At 37.5% G+C, this 21754-nt stretch overlaps 1 protein-coding gene across 2 annotated transcripts in view; it reads left to right on the forward strand.

Annotated features, from left to right (window-relative positions):
• LOC134227547 (zinc finger protein 423 homolog) overlaps window positions 1–21754 on the forward strand; it is a 270345-nt gene that overhangs the window by 81427 nt on the left and 167164 nt on the right. For both annotated transcript variants that reach the window (XM_062709120.1, XM_062709118.1), the window contains one exon: window positions 10208–10348. In XM_062709120.1, coding sequence (XP_062565104.1) covers window positions 10231–10348 — 118 coding nt within the window. In that variant the 5' untranslated portion in view covers window positions 10208–10230. The remainder of the gene's footprint in view (window positions 1–10207; window positions 10349–21754) is intronic.

The raw sequence follows: 21754 nt of genomic DNA on the forward strand, positions 1-21754 counted from the left end.
AATTTTGTACGCGCTTTGCGCACACACATACATACAAATACGCTCATACAGACATTATCTCAATTCGTTAAACTAAGTTGATTAGTTTATAACCCTGTAAGTCCCATTTTCCTTTAAAAAGTTCATCTTTGGGGCGAACATATAGATTTTACTTACACTTAGTGTTCGAGAAGGCAAAACCAGCCCTCCCCAAGCTATTACGAGAATTCCTTGAGGATCTATTCCGTTAAGGTAACGAAATTATTCCACAAAAGATACTCAGAGCAATTATCGTATTGATTTTAGTTATATGTAAATACTCATCACTATTGAAGGTCAAGGTAACATGGGTTTTCCACTTACCCCATCCCACTAGGGTAAGTGGAAAAACAACTCCTAATTTTAAAATCTATTTCCATAAATTTCAAGCGACCAAAATGGTATACATTACCGCATAGTTGGTGCAAAATTGACTGTTTTTGATAGCCCATTTTGATTAAACGCATTTAGATAACATTTTAAACTGGTTTTACACTAATTCAAATATGCACTATCGATTTTGTCCTTTTCCACTTCCCTCAGTGTACCTTATATGTGTACCAAGTTTGGTTGAGTTCGGTCTTGAGTTTAGCAATGCTCATTACATATTTAAAAAAATGCCCTTCCCCTCATACCGTCCACCTTTTCAGAATTACCACCTCCTCCCACCTACTTTATAATCGTTTCCCTAAAATAGTGAATGTGTAGGGAAAGGTGGTCGGTTGTCGGCACCCTTTTGTTTTGGTCCATAACTTTCGTCCAATTGCACAATGTGGTGATATTTGCATACCAATGGAAGCCAATAGGCATAAGCTGATAAGTGGTGGAGATATTTGTTTTATTTTATCTCTTGGAAAAATCTTATTACCAATTTTGTTGAGTTTAAAACTATGAAGTGGGAGCGCTATGGCTGGAAAGATCATGATTTATTGTGTCAATAGCAATGAAATTTATTACATTTAAGTACATTATACACTTTTTATCAAGATATTAAAAATTGTTAGTTTTGTTAACAACTTGGCTTATATCCTGAAATTATGCAATAAACTGATGATTTCTCTTGATAACCACCGCGGTGCCGACAACCGAAATAAGTAGCCCTTTTGATAAGTGAAAAAAAAACAGTTTAACTGCGATCGCTACGCTACTGTGGTATTCTATTATCAATCACAAAATAGAGTAAATTTGCTTTGTAAATACGTAATGTGCTCACTATTTCCATCGTTTTACTTTGGTTTATAACTCTAATCAAATGTCCAAAAAAACTCTGGAGTGGCTTTTCACTTGACAAAAAAGTGTTTTCTATGTAAAACGAACAAAGGCTTCTATATGCTTCGGAAATGGACACAACAAGATCGTGCTTACATAGCGCACGTATGGCAAATGTCAGAATGACCACATATGTTTTCTGTCAAAAGTGCCGACAACCGACCACCTTCCCCTACCAAATAAGAATGAAATCGGATCTGGGGCTTTTAATTGTACGTTTTTCAAACAAAACCCCTCTTCCATATCCTCTCCCTTTTCTAATGATCTGCTCATCCCCGCAATAAACGTTAGGATAATGAATACTTACATGTACCAAATTTAGTTGAAATCGGTTAAGCGGTTCAGAAGTAATTAGTGTTCACTATTTATAGAAAAAGAAAAGAAAAAGAAGATAGATGCATTTTACTTCTCGACTTTGAATTTATTTGACGTGAGACTTTTAGTACGGGACGCCCCCTGCCCTTCTCCTAACTACGCCCTTTATTTTATTTTAATAAACTCAATATCATAAGAACACTTCCGCCTAGTGGTTTTAAGCTGATGATAGAAACGCCACGTATTGTTACTTATGGTACGTTGGCTTTCCCAGCAGTAATGTTCTGATGTGAAATAATTTCAGCACTGTTTCTAGACGATGGGTGGCGTAATCAGCTCAGAGAGCCAACTTTTACACTTTCCGGGGTAAAAAGCGAAAAACGCTCACCTGAAGCTAACTAGGATTGATTGACACCCTGCAAAATGCCATTAAGTTTTACCATCGTTGGTGTTGTGTACATGAGTTAGGAAGTGATGGTGTATGGCGAGGCCAACGGTGCTTGCAGACACGCTGCTGGTGTAAGATGACCTATATTTCAGATATTCATTTAATGTTTACTCCCAATGAACGGCATTTTTACCGATTCACCCGTATGTTCAATGTCCACAGCGCGTTGACCCAAGTTATCGTCTCTGTCGCATAGTCCTTTTTCCATGCACCAAAACTGTCGTCCAGTGTGCTGGTCAGTTTCACTGTACATTAGCCGAACATAGCGTTTGGAGTGTTTTCCGCGGTGGAACCGTACGAGATTTCATATATCCATTAATTTTTACAATTTTAAAAGGGTCCCTTGTGGTCGTTTGATTTGTTTTCCCGCGCTTTCGATTCATTTATTACATTTTTATTATGACTTGATCCAACGATGTGAGTTGGTGACGATGCCAGTAGCAGAGATGGCCGTTTCCTATTTTACTGGCCTTTTGTTTTTATGCATACGTTTTTTGAAATGAGAATCTGACCGTTGCCTACGGTATTTGTTTATTGCTACAAAATTTCCAGAGACACACAATAATAATAAAAGATCGTTTGTTGAACTTTTAGAATGTTTTAGCTGTTGTAAGCATTGAATGGAAACACATGAACGTGTTTAATATTTCGTGTACCTGAAGGAATAAAAAAGACATCATTTAGTAGTCTCTAGCCTCTTTCCCAGCAATTCATGTACATATACCCATTGGCGTAACTAATGACAAATTCTAGGGGGGCTAACTTTTTTTTGGCTTTTCTATTTTAACACTCATAACACAGAAAGCTTACCATTTTCGCTCGATTCAATTGATGTATATTGTTGGTCTACCAGATATCAATGTAATGGACGACTTAAATATTTCAAATGATGTTCATCGACGCTCAGCCCTGTTACAAGAATCTAGAAATCTCGTAGGATTCCTAAAATCCTTGATAGGATCAGAAAACCATAGGCGTTGGCCTCACCGTAAATAGAATGTGAAGCACGATCCTGATTTTTAATTGATTTTTTGATTTGCTTCGAAGCTAGAATACATTATAAATTAAATATACAACAAATTAGTTACTTAAACTCTTTTCGCCAGCTTTTAATTCAGTGGTCTGACAATTCCTACGAGCTTTAAAACGGCGATCTGACCACAACAAACTAACGTTTCTTTTCTATTAGAATAACTTCTAGGATGATTTTTAAAAAAAATCAGTTATACATCCCAATAGGGTAAGACACCCAGAAATCGCCTCCCCCAAATCGCCTAAAATAGGTGGGCGAAAACTGGGGAGGGCGATTTCTGGATGTCTTACCCTACAACTTATTGGTCGTTAATTTTCAATTTATTAAAAAAAAACAAATTAACAAGTTAACACATAGGAACATTTAACACATCTTTTCTCTCAGTAGGTCTGTTTCACGCCTACTGAGACATTTTCACTGGCTGCAGTGACAATAGGAGTTTAGAGAATTAAATAGTATGCGGAGTTTCTAAAATCCATCCGAAAGAATACAAAGTTCTTTCTTATTCAACTTTTAGTTACCTCTACTTGAAATCTAAGAGTTTTACCGAACCTTTCTCAAGAAGCCTACAGTGATAATTAAAATGCGCTGCAGCTTTTAGGATTGGTATTAGTTAGGAAGGTTAAAAGGTCACTCCTGACAGAATCCAAGTTTCAAAGTGCTCGCGTTTTCGGGGGCACACCACTCGATACGAAGGCGGCGGACAACTGTCATTTTTGTTGATTCGTGCGTGATGCAGCATGCGTGAAAAAATAAAAATGACAGTTGTGCGTTGCTTCCGTATCGAGTGGTGTGCCCCCGAAAACGCGAGCACTTTGAAACTTGGATTCTGTCAGGAGTGACCTTAAGATCATACGCACGATTCAGATGACAATTACTCACAAAACCCTGGAAAAACTTGAAAATATCAAGGAATTGTCCATTATCCATTAAGTACTTGTAATACTCATAAATAATATATTTTTTAATTTACTTGTTGGTGCGGTATTTCCTTTGGTATTTCATAAGTTATAACGTGTTTTGAGGGGTCCAAATTTTGTCGTGAGCAAGCCTTATAACAATTGCTCGAAGTTCAAAAACTTGTGCGAATAGATTGCTGTAGTGTTTCGAAGAGAGTCATCATCATCATAAATATAATAGCCCTGTTTGTCTGTCCGGTGACTAGCCAACCAGACGCAGCAAGCGGGGAAATTCCCACAAAAAATAAAATATTTGACACTTCAATTCTTTTTTACTATCAGACAAAACGAGTGAGAACCTTAGATAACCAGACACAGCATTTGATGAAAACAATCACAGACAACAGACGTTGCATATTTTGATTGAAAAAAAAAACACTTGCCAAGGGCGCTACTGCGTCCACAAATAAACTAGTAATTGGATAATGAAAACAATCCTTTCTCTGCATTTACCCCCGTAGGTATATAATCAGTGGACTAGATATGCGTAATACTTATACAAAGTAACAAATTTTCTAGGGGGGGCTAGCCAGATCCTAGGTGGGGCTGTAGCCCCCCCTAGCCCCCCTGTAGTTACGCCAATGCATATACCTCGTCGTCATACCAGTCGGGGCACTAAAAACCTTAGGGGAGGTTCGGTAACTAATCCCGATGGTCGCATGCTGACAGTGATGGGGAGTTTGCTCTGCTCTGGAGGTGCGAGCATCTCAAATCGTGCGTCCGTTATCAAGAAGCTGCGGCTCACAATAATGTATGTTGTCCCATGTTGGGGTTGACTGATCATAGTACGAGTACCAGCCAAGCCCACAGCGGCGAAAATGAACTAGCGATTGAAAACTTAGACCTGTAAATCCCTCACTTTTATCGGGAGCATATGCATACTCGAGGATGTTGTAAAGGACCGCGGATTCAGCGCTGCTGGTGGCGTGATGCAAATAGAGCTAATAATAACATCTCACTATTGTAGATGGTAGGTGGTGCGGCCTTCCTTAGCCTAAGGCTGATGGACATACTGGGAGCGAAGAGAAGCGGTTGGAGATAAGCAAAGCAAAGTGAAGCGGCGATCAAAGCGAGCCATGACATACTGAAAGCGATTTTCAGGTTGTTGATCTCACAACAAATACAAGTGTAAAAACATGAATTTCGTCAGATAGAGAATATTTTAAGTTAAGTTACGAAGTTAAGCGAGATTTATAGAATGTCGCAATTGAAAACCGATTTTATGATGTGAGCGATATTTTATCACCACCAGGCTTGTAAAATGTCTTCTGCATGTCATTTGACTAATTTGTTCATAACTTTCTTCAGAAGTATAATTCACATCATTACTTTAGATGTACTCATAATGCATGAGTAGGGCTATATTTTTGTTCAAGGGTACATTGCTCTAAATATAACATCTGAGGCTGGAGAGTGAAAACTCTCCAAAATGTCACGTGTCATTTGACATAATGTCATTTGAATGACATTTTGCCTCCCACGCCCCAGATTACATATTTACAGCAATGTCTTGGTCGACAAAGTTGTAGGCAAATTTAAGGCTCAAGACTCCGTAACTCTCTTTTGAAAATTAATGACGTTATTGCTTGTTAGTATTGGTGAGGCAACTTGTACGAAAAAGTGACGAAAATTTGAGGTGGGTGGAAATGGGGTGGTAAAAGCTTGTCAGCTGCTACATAATGTTGCCAGATGCAACAAAATGTTTATTTTTGAGCATTTATGAAATATTTATTATATGGAAACTTATTTTAAATTTCTTCGTACACCACTGGGCTTTCAACATACAGTGTTGGGGAAAGTACAGTAAAACACTTTGATTCTCCGAATATTTACATTTTATCCGGTAAAATTTCGTGAACTGAGCAGTCGAGCACACTGAGACAGTTTCCCAAATAAATGTAAGACGAAATTAAGTTTTATTCTTCATCCGCAGACTGTTTGTTTGCTGCTGCGTGAGTCTCGTGCCATCCATCCACACTTTCTTATGCGCAGTGCAAATAGAACAGAATCGAGTTGAATTAGGCTGTGGCACACAGCCTTGAAAGAGTGCTAGCCACAGATACTGATTTATTAGTTCTAATCTGTAAAATGAGTAAGGAATAACGAAATGTATATTTGCCACCAAAACCGGCTATACGTTGAGAAATTATTCTACGAAAACATTGATTGTGGGGGGAGAAAATAGTAAAAGTATGTGCTGTCGTCTGCTTGGTCGTGGCTGCTGCTGCGGCTGCCGTAGTTTTGTTTTTTTTACTGCATGGTAGGATGAATAGTACAGTAAAATTAAATGTCAACCATTCTCCACCCTACCAACAGAAGCTCGCATAATCTTTTCTTTTTTTCTGGTTAATTTGATTAATTCGACAAACCGCAGTAATTATTTGATCAAATAAATCTGGCAACGATGAAATGATGATTCTTTTCTTGTATATATGCATACAGTTGTTTGCGTGTCGACTAGCATATTCGATGTATTGTTTTGATATTTCTAAGTTGCTTTGCCGAGATTTTGAGCGCACTATTTCACCTAATGCGGTAGTGAATTTGGGTGTTCTGAATTTTACAACATTCACAATACGGCCGTCAAATTTGTCTCTCACTTCAAATTTTTTAAAGCAGTTTTCGTTGGTTTTTCAACATGAAGTGAAGAAATTGGTGTTCAACATCAAAGACAAAAGTGAAAGTTAGGTAGTGAATTATGTTTAGTTGTGATAAAATCAAGAAAACGGCTTGAAAAGAACAAGTGAAAAACTGAGTGCATATGTATGTGTGTGTCTCGATCGTTCGGAGTTGGTGTGTGTATAATTAGCATACGAAAATTTGTCTAGTTAAAAAGCAGTTTTAAGCGCTTTTCAGTTAATTAATTGATAATTAATTAGCTAGGTGAGTGAAAAATTCATATGAAAATACCATGAATATACGTTGACAGAGGTAAGTTGATGAATAGCAGTGAAATATTGAATTTTGGCTAAAATTGCATTAGTATTAGTGCGAATGAGAACAAAATCATCTTCATCATCAAATTGATTACGGTTTATAGAGCCTTAAGCGCTATAAGTTCGTTAACATCAAGAATCAATAGCTAACTTCTGAAAAAAGATCTGGGATAATTATACAAACGAATGTAAATGACATTTTACAACACTGATCACCACAAACAATCAGGCGTAGGGCGTAGCTATGGTAAAACTTTTTGGGCCATGTTTCATTCTTATTTTACGTTTATTCCTATGGAAGATACATTAATTACGTAACGGGAGATTTTCGACCCATTTTTCACTTTTTGCATGAAACATCTGAAAATTTTGTATGGATCGTCACACTTCGCCGACAACGTCCCTCCCCCTTCAAGCGTTACGTAATTTATGGATGTTCCTCTTACGGCATTTCTTACACTGGAATTGATTTGTACTCGGGATATTCGTACCTCATAAAAACAACTTCCACAACAATCGTTTTGTCTCGGCTCCCAACCTTTTTGAAAAACGGCGTAAACAAACGCAAATCCCAAAAATCTGCAAAAAAAAAGGGGAAACCATTTCCACCCAAAAGTCGGCAAAAAATTGGGACAACAATTTCTTCATCTATCGGATTATTCCCGAAGTTTTAATATGCGGACATAAGCAAAAATTGCGCAAACCCGATTTTCTTTGATGTTGTTTTTTTCACGGTTATCGAGATTTACGCAGTTTTACGCGCATTTCAAGATACACGGTACTATAGATAGTGGAATATATAGATGAGCGAAGATAAATCCTCTGTCTCCAAACGAACTGTCAAACGTGTCTCCAAACGAGCATGACGTCACGATTTCAATGGAAACGTTAAGAGCTGTGACGTCATTTGCGCGTGCGCACGGGCAAAAAAATAGACTCAGCCATGCTTTCGCTCATCTATAGATTCTACTATCTCCCGCGTAAAAACCGATTTCAGTGTAAAATCAAATATCAAAGCAATTGAACACAACAATAATATATAAATTATATCTTTCGGTTCAAAGGCGCATTACAGATGTGTGGATTAATGGTGGTTAATGTGTTTAGGCCCATCAACGGTGAAACCTGCACCTGGGCGGAGACTACCGTAGCGTAGTGCCCATTCCTGGACCCCAGGACCTACAGGAGTAGGTCCGAGCAGCGTGGACCTATTGAATAGGTCCGTGTTCCCGGTGGCAGTAGTAGGCAGCGGGTAAGCGGGTGGCACCGCCCTGCTGGTCGAAATGCCGCCGGAGGAAGCAGTTCCCGATGACAATCAAGTCAGAGAGCGGGTAGAACTGCTCTCTACTTTGATTGTCGTTCGGAGGTAGCGGTAATCGCTCCGATTAGGAGCGGTGATTGGATCGGTCACGACAAGATGCATTCATTTAAACTAATCCTAAATACGAGAACGATATTAAAATTACAAGTGTTACATGCGTTTATCTGTAGTAAAAGCAAAATATGTGCTTTTTATTTCAAAGTGTTTCTAAATTTTTGGACTGCGCCAGAATATTCCAAATTTTAATAAGTACCGCTACTATGAAATACTTCAGATTTGCTCCGTACATTTAGCTAAAACCATACATATTTAAATGTTTACATTATCAAATAAACAATGTTGCTTGCCTCTCCCGCAAAACTTTTCACCGACAGCCATTTTACACAAGAGCGTACGAGGGTAAACTCAAATCAACAAACATAGCTTCTCGCCTCTTCTCATCGCTTCCACTATGCCATGTATAAGCGATTTCCATACATCGCTCATTGAGGTAGCTTGCACGCGGACACTTCGCTTCTCCCTCAACTCTTCTAATCGCCCCTCTTCTCACCCAGTATGGCATCAGCCTAACGGTAAAGATGCAAGGCTAAAAGCAAAACCATGCTGAGGGTGGCTGGGTTCGATTCCCGGTGTCGGTCTAAGCAATTTTCGGTTTGGAAATTGTCTCGACTTCCCTGGGCATAAAAGTATCATCATGTTAGCCTCACGAAATACGAATGTAAAAATGGTAACTTGGCTTAGAAGCCTCGTGGTTAATAACTGTGGAAGTGCTAAGTAAACACTAAGCAGCGGCAAAGATGGTTAAGTTCACTGCACGAATATCTCATTTACCCTATGTCCCTTATTTGCTATGCTTTCCGGAAGACCTTGGCATTTTGAGTAATAGAAAATAATAAAAAGTGGGGTAAAATGAGCAATATTTTAGCATCTTTAGTCGCTTAACTTCACTCGATTCCCTGAAAAATTCTAGATCAGACTAGTAATGTGAGGTTATTATTAAGAAATTTGAGCAATATGAGAACGTGGGGTAAAATCAGCAAGATCTCAATTCCCAACATCGTGCAGTAGACAGAGCTCACATAACACGATTTTTGGCAAAATTTGAGGTCAAATGTGTTATGTTTTGTCGATTATTTATAACTCCGAACTTGACGAATTACATAACAAATAAGGGGCATTGGGGTAAAACGATTTGTTTGATTTTTAATGTAGTTTTTTTGGGTTTGATTGTTTTAAGTAGTTTTGTAATTTTTTTATTGTTTCCAATGTTTGAGTAGTTTTTTTAAACCGATAATACGTGTAAACTAACCGGTTATCGTTTCCAATCAAAATTACAATTGCAAAATTTTTGAAGAACATGTAACGCTTAAAGGATCTTATAATTTTGTCACACAGGTCATTGCTCTATATCTGAAATCGACGGCGTGAGATCCAAATTAGTGGCAAATGACATAAACGTCCTAACATTTCGTGACATTTTTGTTATTTCGCTCACAGGTCCTGAACTTTATATTCATAACAATGATCTGTTATACAAGTTATAATATCATTCTAGTGTTACAAATTCTTCAAAAATCAAGCAGTAAACAAAATTGCAAATTAGTCACATGACACGTAATTACATTTTTCAATGCTGCTTAAGAAATTATTTGAAAATTACATCAAAGTTTTCAAACCATCATTGTTGTAAAGAAAATTTAGTAAGCAGTAATTACGATTGTATTACTTAACATTTCAAAGCATAGGTGACATTTATACATTTAAACAACCGCTGTCAAAAGGATCAACTATGATTATTAAACGCCCTACCTGAGTTTGCTGTCCGTTGATGTGTTTCAAACCTGAGCACTGATGTGTAGAACCTGAATATGCTACATACTGATAGCGAAATTATTTCCATCATTCCAGACGGCGAGGACGGCGATGAAGGAATGGAGGAAAATCGTGAATCTGAACTCTTGCAAACCAACGATAACAGTGAAAAGGAAAATAATATGCCAGAAAATGACACCGACGAGGACGACGACTGCGATGAGCCGGAAAATGACGGTGAGTTTTAACATCCATTATATTTAAGGGATTTCCTCCTTCTTTTTATTGGGTTTTGATTTTTTCATCTTTATTGTTATGATTTTTGATTTTTAGAAACTAATTCTTTGTGTAAAATAAGGTTTGGCTAAGCATTTTCCTTAAAGAGTTTTTTTAAGACCTATTACGCTTAAATTTAACCTGAGGAATCTCTGCTTGTTCAACAAAACAACTAAATTTTCTGCACTGTATGAACATTATTAGATCAAATTGTGGCTTTGGATATAGGAGTAGAATAACACATGATGAATTTAAAATTCACCACTTGTTTTTGTACTCCCATTTCTAAATGTCGAAATCTGACGTAATAATGATCGTACAGTGCTGAAATTTAAGTCGATTGTTTCATTTGATGAACTTATAAAAAAAATGAAGATATAAAGTTGAAAATAAAATTGTTCATTGTTCAGCATAAGTAAGCAAATGATTCTACCATTGTGTTACCACTTTGGGCGTAATGGTTCACTCAGATTGTGTTCTTGAAAAATCACTAATAAAGCACGTGTTTCCTAAGATGGCCGATTTGTGGCTTCGTTATATATTCCCCTTGATCTACTAAATTTTGAGGCAAATACCGTTTTTTTGCCTCAAGGCCGGTTTCGTGAATCAATTGAATAAAAACCTTTTTACTTTTCTCGTAGGGGAAGTGCACCGGTTTTGGCCAACTTAGTGCCTAATTTGGCCAACCCTGGAAAATACATATTTTTTCAAAATAATCGATCAGTTGAAAGCAGCGTTGAAGCGAGAGGGATATATCTCTTGTTGGAACTAATAAAACCCTTGCGAATTGCTTTATTTTTGGAATTATTCGCAAAATTGGCCAAATTAGGAACATGGCCAAACCGGTACAGTTCCCCTATACTAAGTATACGTAAAGACTATATGTTCGCTCTAAAAACATAGGAGGCCAGGTGACCCATAGTGTTATATACCAATCGACTCAGCTCAACGAATTGAAGTTATGTCTGTGTGTGTTGATGTGCGTGTATGCGTAAAAAATGTGACTCATATTTCAGGCACTTACCCTCAATCGATTTACTTGCATTTGATGCAGAATTCTGTCCCATAGTTTCGCATTGAAAATTTACCAGGTCGGACTATGTAATCAAAAGTAAGGGCAAAAATGCTTTTTTAATCACACAAAAAAACGCCCAAAAATGATAATTTTTCAGGTCCTAAAAATTTCATGAAAAACCAACAATATTGCAAGAAAACGATTTTATTCCACAATTGTGAATTCGTTTAAAAAAATACATGATGCTGGGAATTATGCGCTAACTTCTTCTTCTTCTTATTGGCATTACATCCCCACACTGGGACAGAGCCGCCTCGCAGCTTGTGTTCATTAAGCACTTCCACAGTTATTAACTGCGATGTTTCTAAACCAAGTTACCATTTTCGCATTTGTATATCATGAGGCTAACACGATGATACTTTTATGCCCAGGGAAGTCGAGACAATTTCCAATCCGAAAACTGCCTAGACCGGCACCGGGAATCGAACCCAGCCACCCTCAGCATGGTTTTGCTCTGTAGCCGCGCGTCTTACCGCACGGCTAAGAAGGGCGCTAACTAAATATTTCAATATTTTTCACAATTTTTTTTTAAAATCTTCTGCACAAGATTAGTGTTAGCCCTAAAGCCCGACTGATGATAATCAGGAGACAATATTTTTTGTATCTAAAGAAAAAGCATTGTGAACGTAAACGCCAAAATTGCGTCGGAAATAATCAAAATACAACTTTATTTTTTAAATTTTTAATACATATCTTTTGACTTTGTTGAAGGCTGATAAATGCTAAGAAAATTATTTTGAACTAGTGAAATATCTTCACTTGTCATAAAACGAGTTTGTACAATCCCATTGAATTCCACCACTTAATTGTATCTTGACAGATACGTATTTCGACCTCAACAGTAAGGCCGTCTTCAGTGTCTCGTACTTGACTCGACTAAGTCGAGACACTGAAGACGGCCTTACTGTTGAGGTCGAAATATGTATCTGTCAAGATACCAATTAAGTGGTGGAATTCAATGGGATTGTACAAACTCGTCTTATGACAATGGCTGATAAATGTTTTTTGGCTTCAGCCGCTTACGATTTTCCAATCCAATAAAAGGAAGTGGCGCGGTTTACCCAATCGGCGCATTATATACATTTTACCCTACATATAGAACTACCGATCCCGACGTCCAAGGTTCGCCCCAGTCTGCCACTCTTTGCTTTTTTTTTAATTTAAATTATCTTTCATTAGGCAACCTTAATTCTTAATTAAGATTATTTAATATGAAGTCCTGCTGAATATAGAATACCGTTACAAAACATTATGGTGTTCATTAAACCGGACATGAAATTAATTTAAAAGGTTATAGCATCGGCTTCGGCTCGTGCGTAGAGCTAACAGCACATAATCGAGTTGAAATACCTGTAGCTCAAAACCATGAAACTGCGCTAGCTACTGATTCAATAACCCTAAATTTCGTTATGAAGTGAGAAATCGTAAAACTAATATTTTCTACCAGAAATCAAACATATGTTCTTAATTTACAAAGATTTCGACTGGATTTGTCGCTAATAATAAGGATTTTTGTCTCATGAAAATGTTGAAAAATTTCCCCGATGGAGATCCAAACTTCCGGATTGCCAATGATTTAAAATTATCAAAATTTTCAGATGACTGAAAGCCGAAAATCCTGATTATTAGTTAATTTATTGTGGAAAAGAAGGGTTCGATAGCACCCTATCGTTATTATAGTCGGCTTGCTGCCGGGGGTTTGTTTTTCTTTGACTGCTTGGCGGAACGAATGGCACAAAGCAATATCTACCATTCCCATCATTGAATATATGTTTCCCGCTATTTGGTATGCCATCTGAAATATAATTTTGGGCACCTTATTCAATCGTTGACATTATTCAACTGCTTGAAATGATGAAATTTCAAATATCGATGAGTAAGTAGATGTTGAATCTTACTGAAGGAGGTTATTTTCTTTGTATGAAACAAACCATATCACATTTGATTTATGTAGTTCGTCGAAGTTTCCAATACATTCAGCACCTGGAATATATTGTAATTCTATAATAAACATCCAGTTTTGTCGAGTAAGTGCAATTTTATAATTCAAATGTCAGACGCTATTTTGTTCATTCCGAAGAGCATTGAAGCCACACCAGCCAACTGCCACAAGTTATGAAGTCTCTAGCGAATAACCCATCCCGCAAACGAAAATATTCCATCAAATGTCTGACGACCTGTTGTATGGCTGAGGTGTAGAAGTATGTAGATATGTTCATACACTTTCAGTTCACTTGAAGCGAACAGAAAAGTTTCACCGACAACGGAGCCAAACGAAAGAAGTGAAGTCAACCGTTATTGACACATATGTACGTCGAAGATTGGTGGCACTGTCGAAAAGAAAAGGATATCCCGCGAGAACACAACACATTGGTGTTTTGTTTGGTTCACCATGATTGTTCAATGGATACCGATCCTTATTCTCTTTATTTGTCGCAAAGCATCAATCTATTTAGCTGTACTATTGCCAAAATTATTTAAATGTTAAGATGAACTAAAAAACTTTCATAATTCAAAAAGACCTAACTGCTATATTAAACTGGACTGGACAAAACCAGCCATTGTAGATAGGACTATGTTGTCCTGTGCTCCGCCAGTGTGCGTCCTCGGGGGAAATGGAACTCTGATTAGGATACTCCCATGGGAAAGTCCTCATCTTGTCTGCGTTGCAGCATAGCAAGATACTTTGCAGCAGTATTTCAACCATCGCTTAGACTGGTTACAGAAGTTGAATATATCTTTTTCGTGATTAAATCGATTCTACATTTCATGTTTTTTGCCTTTCTCATACAACAAAGTTGTACCGGAAGGCTATCACTTCACTCCGAAAATGATCTTTCTATAGAAGGCTCAGATACTTATAACGTTATATACAAATCAACTGAACTCCACTAATTGAGCAAATATCTCTCCGTCCGTGTGTGTGTGTGTGTGCACCAACAGATAAAAAAATGTAACGAACTTTTCATATTGAAATTCTTAACCTTTCTCGATACAAGTTGTAATCGGCAGGGGGCTAAGCCTAGTTGGTCGCTATTTAAATTGATGGAGATTGGCCGTTCCGTTCGAAGGTTATGAAGATATGCTGCATCGAACCGTATAAGGTTGGTTGGTGTATTGGCCACGTACGAGAAAGGCAATATCTCTGATGTGAATTAAGTCGGGTTTTATTTGTATTTGTTCGAAATAACCTTCGAATAATATATGTTCGTTCGAATTTTATTATGTCAAGAGAACATGGGAAAGATGGCCACTAGGGTGGTTAAAAAATCGATTTTACTCCACCGCGCATTCTGATTCTGTCTCACGTTTTTAGTGTCCTCTGAAAATTTGAGTAGATTTGGATAAAAACTGGCTCAGCATATACCGAAATAAAAACTAGTTTTAGATTATGCTGATTATAGCACTTCCCCGTTAAGCGCTGGCAAGAAAGAACCCACGTAGTTAAAAGCAATACTCAAGCGCTTTCACTCAACGAAAATAGCATCTTGATTAATCGATTTAAATCTGGGTTGCGAATCTTTGGTCGTGATCATTCAATTTGTCAAAGGACACCAGAGAAACGTACAGTTCAACATAGTAGTCTGAATTTGCCTGTGCTAAGTTGCCTGTTGAGTAGTTACGCGATTAGCTCCACGAAACTATGCCATATTTAAATGAAAATCGAATACTAATTGCGGCCTTTTTACTGACTTGGGATATTTTGCTCGCAAAAGGAAAACGGAAAGTATTTTATGTCAATTCATGCGTACATTTCTAGTAGAATATCCTCAGTTACGGCGTTGAATAATGTCCGATGCGATTTGTGATTAGTTGAATCTGTTACACGAAAATTTAGGCAAAAAACGGGAAATTTTTCATTGGCGCTTGGTGTGATTTGACAGAACCCCGACCAATCATTGGAGTGATTAATTAATATGCAAGTTTCGTTGGGTGAAAGCTCTTGGCTTATTTCCTTACAATCTTGAAACAGTTTGTCAGTTTTTAAACAAGTCAACTCAAATTTTCGAAGGAACATGAATTTAAGAACCACCCTTATAAGCATCCTTAGGACTAGGACAACTTGCCCGGCTTTGTAAGGGATTTCCGGTCGAGTTTTGCGGTTGAATTTGTTGAATACTAAGCTATTCCGGCGCACTAAAGAACACGATCAATTGTAATTAATGCAATTCGGTTTGCACTCCTTACAATTCACAAAGTTTATATATTTAGACGATATATCCATTTTCTGGCAAAATGATACTAGTTCGAGTTGAAGCTTTTGTAACACGCTTGCCATTTTGCCAATGTAAGTAAATCTAGACTTACATTTGAAAAGGGCGTAACTGCCAAAATTCGATCTTTCAGTTCTTTGTCTATGTATATAGCAATGTATGGGGATAAGGATTCGGAAATAATATTTTTTACTTTTACGCCCTTTTCAAATGTTGGTCTAGGAATGGGGTGCGATCGGACGTGTTTAGTTAGGACGCAAATAATTCGCGAAATCCGAGTTTGTGGTTTGGTTTTAAGCGATCGGTTGATATGTGTGCGATTGAACGTATTTTGTATATGACGCGAAACATTTGCATGATCCTTGGCATGATCACTGATCAGTGTTGCTTTGTTCTGCTTTGGACGGTTTGTATGAATATCTTTTATTAATTTTTCAGCAATTCATTTTCAGGCAATTTGCCTATATTCCGGGGATTCAACCACCCGACTTGGTTAATGTCCTTGGTTACAATGTTCTGAAAACTGATATGTGAATATGTACATTATGTGGAAGATATTGATTTGAAAAATGTATTGGAGGTAACCACTTTCCCTTCGATGGGACTCGAACCCACGACCCTCAGTACTGAGGGTATACATTTTTCGAATCAATATCTTCCATTATTATTTTAATGTATTATTTTAAAAAGTGATGAACTCTATGTCTATCTGAAAAATCACTAATAAAGCAATAAAAACAATGAGGTTATGTTTTTTTTAACAACTGTTAAGTTAATTTTAATGGAAGGATCAATTACGCTTTATTTTGCCTTTATTTTCATGTCCCAAGGCCAAGTATTGTTTGCTATTGATTCTTTCGACGGAATTTATTCCATTTTATTCAAAAGCAGTTTACATTGTAAAAATGGGCATCTGATCTGCATAAAATAAATAATTCAATTTGTAATCAAATAAAAAACATTCTCGTCAATGGAACGAGGTTATATGCAAGCATTTAAATAAATAAAAATACTGCAATGACCCCCGCAGTTTCAGAAATCTAGAACAACGTTTGAAAAGGGGGGTAACAGCCTAACTAATCTTTCCAGTTTTTTGTCTATAGCTATTAGAGTGGGGCGCAGTTGTATGGAAAAACGCAAACTTCGTCCGATCAAGTGAGATCAAGGTTTTTCAGAATCGTTTTGGGACCCCAACCAACTGTGCAAAATATGGGCTCGATTGGTTGAAGCCTCGCATGTCGCATCGCGTTTCAAATGTACATGGAGATTAGTATGGGAAATCGTACTTTTTTACATTTTTGCTCTTAGCGGCTTCAATTTATCATCAATCGCGTGACTCAATACGTTAGCATATAGTCTGGAAGATGCCGAGAGACTTTGCCGAAGAAAGTACGTAGCTGGAAGGTCTACAAAAAATGTTATTACGTTTCGTAAATTGATTGTTCAAACCATATGCAAGAAATAAATGTTTCTGCCAGCACTACCGGACAACCTATGGTTATTGAAGGGCAAAACCCATCTTCATTCTTGTGGGATTTTTTTCTTTGTGAAATAATCCCGGATAGCTCCCATTAGCTCTAAAGCCCTATTAGATCAATTATTTTGAAATAACACTCAGTTTAATCTGAGAAGTTTAATTATTGGTCTACGTAGTACGGCAGTGCTGGCAGAATAAACGATTTTTTGCATCCTTTGGGTTATACTTTAACGCAATGTGCCACTTGGTTTACGATGAACTGAAACCTCTAGTAGTAAAAATGCAAAAATATACGTTCCCCCATACTAATTTCCATACAAACTTCAAACGCAATGCGGAAAACGAGGAAGCAACCAATCGGTCCCAAATTCTGCACAGTTGTTCAAGACCCAGAATGGCTTCGAAAAACCATTGATTTGAAAAAATGACCTTTGCGACCCACTCTAATAGCTATGTATGTAGACAAGGAACCAGTAAAACATTTTTTGGATGTTACGCCCTTTTCAAATATTGGTCTAGAAACGAAACTTCATCGAACCCTATGTATAAACCCTCACCCGACTGTGACTACGCCACTGATTCAACATTTGTGGAGAACTTGTTTAGTGGTAAGTCTTGACAATATATTGTTTCAAGCAAAATAGTGCTTCGTGACTTTTGAATTTTCTACAGTTTAGAACAACAAAAATAGTTTATCATGTTTATGTCTTTTATCATCAAAAATCTATGACGAAATATCGACACTTGATCCTTCGAACTGAAGAGTCCTCTTTTTATTTACGATTGCTACACAAAAATAACGGTTTAGTCACATGCTATGCTTCAGTTTGCAAGAATCGCGTTTGGATGACGGTTTTTCCCGAGGGAAATCGACCCAGCTTTACTGTCCTGACGCGCATCGGGTCGAGAGCAATCGAATGTGGGCGCCTCGTGCTCCAGCTTTTTACCACCCTCGATTTTCCACCGAGCTTTATGAATACATGAGTACGTGTGAGAGCCTATTTTGCAGTGTATAGGACCCATCATTTATGTGCTTCGCCACCACAGCTCAATACGGTTGAGGTGCTTTTTTTCGTCAGTCTCTTTTCACTATCGTGCAGCTGTTGTTATACATTTTTGATATTTTCACTCTAAAACATAGTTCACCCTGGGACCACTGGGACCTCCGGAAGAATACGGCGAAAGTCGCCGCAAACAGCACGGCGGTTGATAGCAACAGTAGAGTAGAATTATATGGAGATGATTTTAGATATAAATATATTGAGTTGGAACAATCTTTTTCCCCAATCGCCTCGACGTTCCAGTCTCACATTCCTATTTATAGAGCAGATTTTTCTCACACTTTCTATCCTATGCAGTTCGGTTTATTCTTTATTAGGATGAGAACGGGACCCCGGCGAGTCATGCATAGGTAGGAGTAGAAATCTGACGTTGGAATAGGAACGATTGTGCCCGTTGAGTTCTACAGTTTCCATATAGTTTGTGTATTCATTCGGGGAATTGATGTTTCTCAAAGTAAGAATTATATTGTTGAGAGCTCCAGTGTTCAGTGGTCGATTGAAGAACGTTCGGGTGCTGTTAGCCGAGAGTTATAAAATAAGTTTGAAACTTTCCACACTTTCCATGCCTTGTGTCTTGTGTTGGACCATGTATCCGAATACCACACAAGGCACCCTCTCACTTGGTTCAGGGTTGGAGTGCATTGGTATGTTTTTGACATGTGGGCGAAGTGTCCCATTGCAAGCTCTGCCAAACTTTTTATACATATGTCTATATTTATTAGTTATGCATTTCATTGATTGAAAATTAAGTCATTCGTTCTAAAGTCGATTTTCTACTACTTTATTATCAATTGCATTAAATAATTAGTTGTTTTCCCTTTTGTTTCCCACTGTTGTTCTGTTTTTCATCATTTAAGAATTATTCCATATTTCCACAGTGTACTACAACCTACTAAGCATTAAATACTTACTTCATATTTTTGATCTGTGACCACATGATATATACTGTAGTCGCTTTACATGCGTTTTTTTAGTCAGATTTGGGGATAAACCCGATTTTTACGGGTACGTACGACTCGTATCCAACCGGTTTCAACTCGGATTTGGGGATTTATCCGGTGTTTACGGATACGTATGACGCGGTAGGGTAAGGGAGGTATTTTGGACCACTTTAGGAGATGGCCGAACAATTTTGTCGAATAAAAGTTAGATTTTGTAATAATGCTTGATCAATTCCCTATGCAACTAAAAAGTGGTGAATGCTAGGTAGGATTTGTAGGTAAAAAAGTTGTAAATCCCACCGAAAGAACCAAACTATCGTAAATTCTGAAGATATGTAAGATTTAATTTTGGACCACCTGTTTTTATTTTGGACCACCTATTGAACATATTTTGGACCACTCGAGTAATTTTGTATTGCTTGCAAAATTATGTTACTATTGGATTAAATTAGTGATCTCCAGCATTTTCGGCGTTTTCATCCTGAAAGTCCTTGTTAAGCAATACATTTTTATAAGCATTTAAAGCTTAGAACAATATCTAGGGTATTGAAACTAATATCAATTTCAGTACCACTTGGTACAGCATCATCAAAGCAAAACAAACTGTGGCCCATGGCCGTGATGTATGCACCGGGTCACTCCTACCCTGCATATTTTTTATGTAGTTTGTTAGATCTGTTCCATTTGCGCCATTGATAGTAGTGCGTTGCCCGGTTGTTCCTTGCTTCTTGCACATTCTTTTTCAAAACAAAACATAATCGTAGAGCGCGGAACTCTGTTGCATTGGCAAACAGCACGGACGGAGAGCTCTAGCAAAGATTGGTTCTTGTCGTAGAGCTTTCTCAACTATTCTGCCCACAATCGCATATTTGTCTGGATAGGAATTACAGCAAAGGTGGGACTGATATGCGATCATAGGCAGTATTTTCTTATGGAAATAATAAAAACAGTTACATGTTGGGTTAATAGACATTTTTCTAGGGCTTACATCAATGAACGTTAATTTATAAATGTGGTATGAACAGTAATTTATGAATGGTTTGATATTAGAGAAACAAATGGTTGGTAAAAACAAAAGTTTAAGAGATCTAGAACTTAAAAAGAAGATATGTCGAAAATATGTTCGGTTCAATGAAAAATGAACCAATTTTGGACATGCCTCAGAATACTGTTTTTAAACTTACAATGTTTCGCTCGAGATATGAAACTGCTTCAATTAGGTTTTAATAAGTCAACAACATCATTCACATGTTTTAAATCTATGTACAAATAAACTTACAGCTTTTGAAAGTTGACTTCAAATTTACAATGTCGTCTTAGTTTTGGTCTAATCCAGCCGGCATGGGTAAATACGTGAAAATATTCTTAATAATTGTAATATTTTATAAGAAACAAGTGTAGGAAATACCTTAAGGATAGTTTCTTTTTCCAATAAAATTTAAATATTGCATGTTTTATTTGGTTTTGTGTGATATAAATACAAAATTCAGGTAGGTGGTCCAAAATAAGAGCCCGGTCCAAAATACAGCCCTTACCCTAAGACGCGCGGCTACAAAGCAAGACCATGCTGAGGGTGGCTGGGTTCGATTTCCGGTGCCGGTCTAGGCAATTTTCGGATTGAAAATTGTCTCGACTTCCCTGGGCATAGAAGTATCATCGTGCTAGCCTCATGATATACGAATGCAAAAATGGTAGGGGAAGGGGGGGCAATATGCCCTAGCTAAGCAAAGGGGGGGGGCGTTTTGGGGCCTCTTCCCCTAACCTGTCTTAGAAACCTCGCAGTTAATAACTGTGGAAGAGCTTAAGGCTCAAGACTCCATCACAATGTTTTGAAAATTAATGACCGTATCGCTTGTTTGTAATAATGATGCAATTGGTACGGAAAAGTGCAGCAGCGATAAACAAATTTTGTTTACAACTGGGGTGGGTGGAAATGGGGTGTTAAAAATATGCCAGCTGATGCATAATGTTGCCAGACTTGACGAAATGTTTATTTGATATCATAACACATGTTCATGGTGTATCAAATATATGGATATTTATCGGTTTAAAACAGTTTATACACCACTTGGAATGTAACAGATGCTTACATAACATGTTTAAAAATTTATTTCTGGTTTATTTGTTCAATCCGACAAAAAGTTATGATTTTTTCCAAAAAAATAAATCTGGCAACGGCGAAGAGATGATTATTTTCTTGTGTATGCACACCTTTGTTTGCGCGTTGGCTGGCGTATACGTTGTATTGTTCGGATTGAATGAAGTTGCACCGCGTAGATTTTGAACTTACTATTTCACATATTGCGCTAGTGAATTTGAGTCTTCCGCATTGTATTGCATTCACAATACGGCCGTCAAATTTGTTTGCGCGTTGGCTGGCGTATACGTTGTATTGTTCGGATTGAATGAAGTTGCACCGCGTAGATTTTGAACTCACTATTTCACATATTGCGCTAGTGAATTTGAGTCTTCCGCATTTTATTGCATTCACAATACGGCCGTCAAATTTGTCTCTCACTTCGATTTTTGGAATGCAGTTTTCGACAGTTTTTTAACGTGAAGTGAATTAATTGGTAGTCAAGATTGAAGAAAAATGTGA

The sequence above is a fragment of the Armigeres subalbatus genome, chromosome 3, assembly GCF_024139115.2.
Source record: "Armigeres subalbatus isolate Guangzhou_Male chromosome 3, GZ_Asu_2, whole genome shotgun sequence".
Lineage (NCBI taxonomy): Eukaryota > Metazoa > Arthropoda > Insecta > Diptera > Culicidae > Armigeres > Armigeres subalbatus.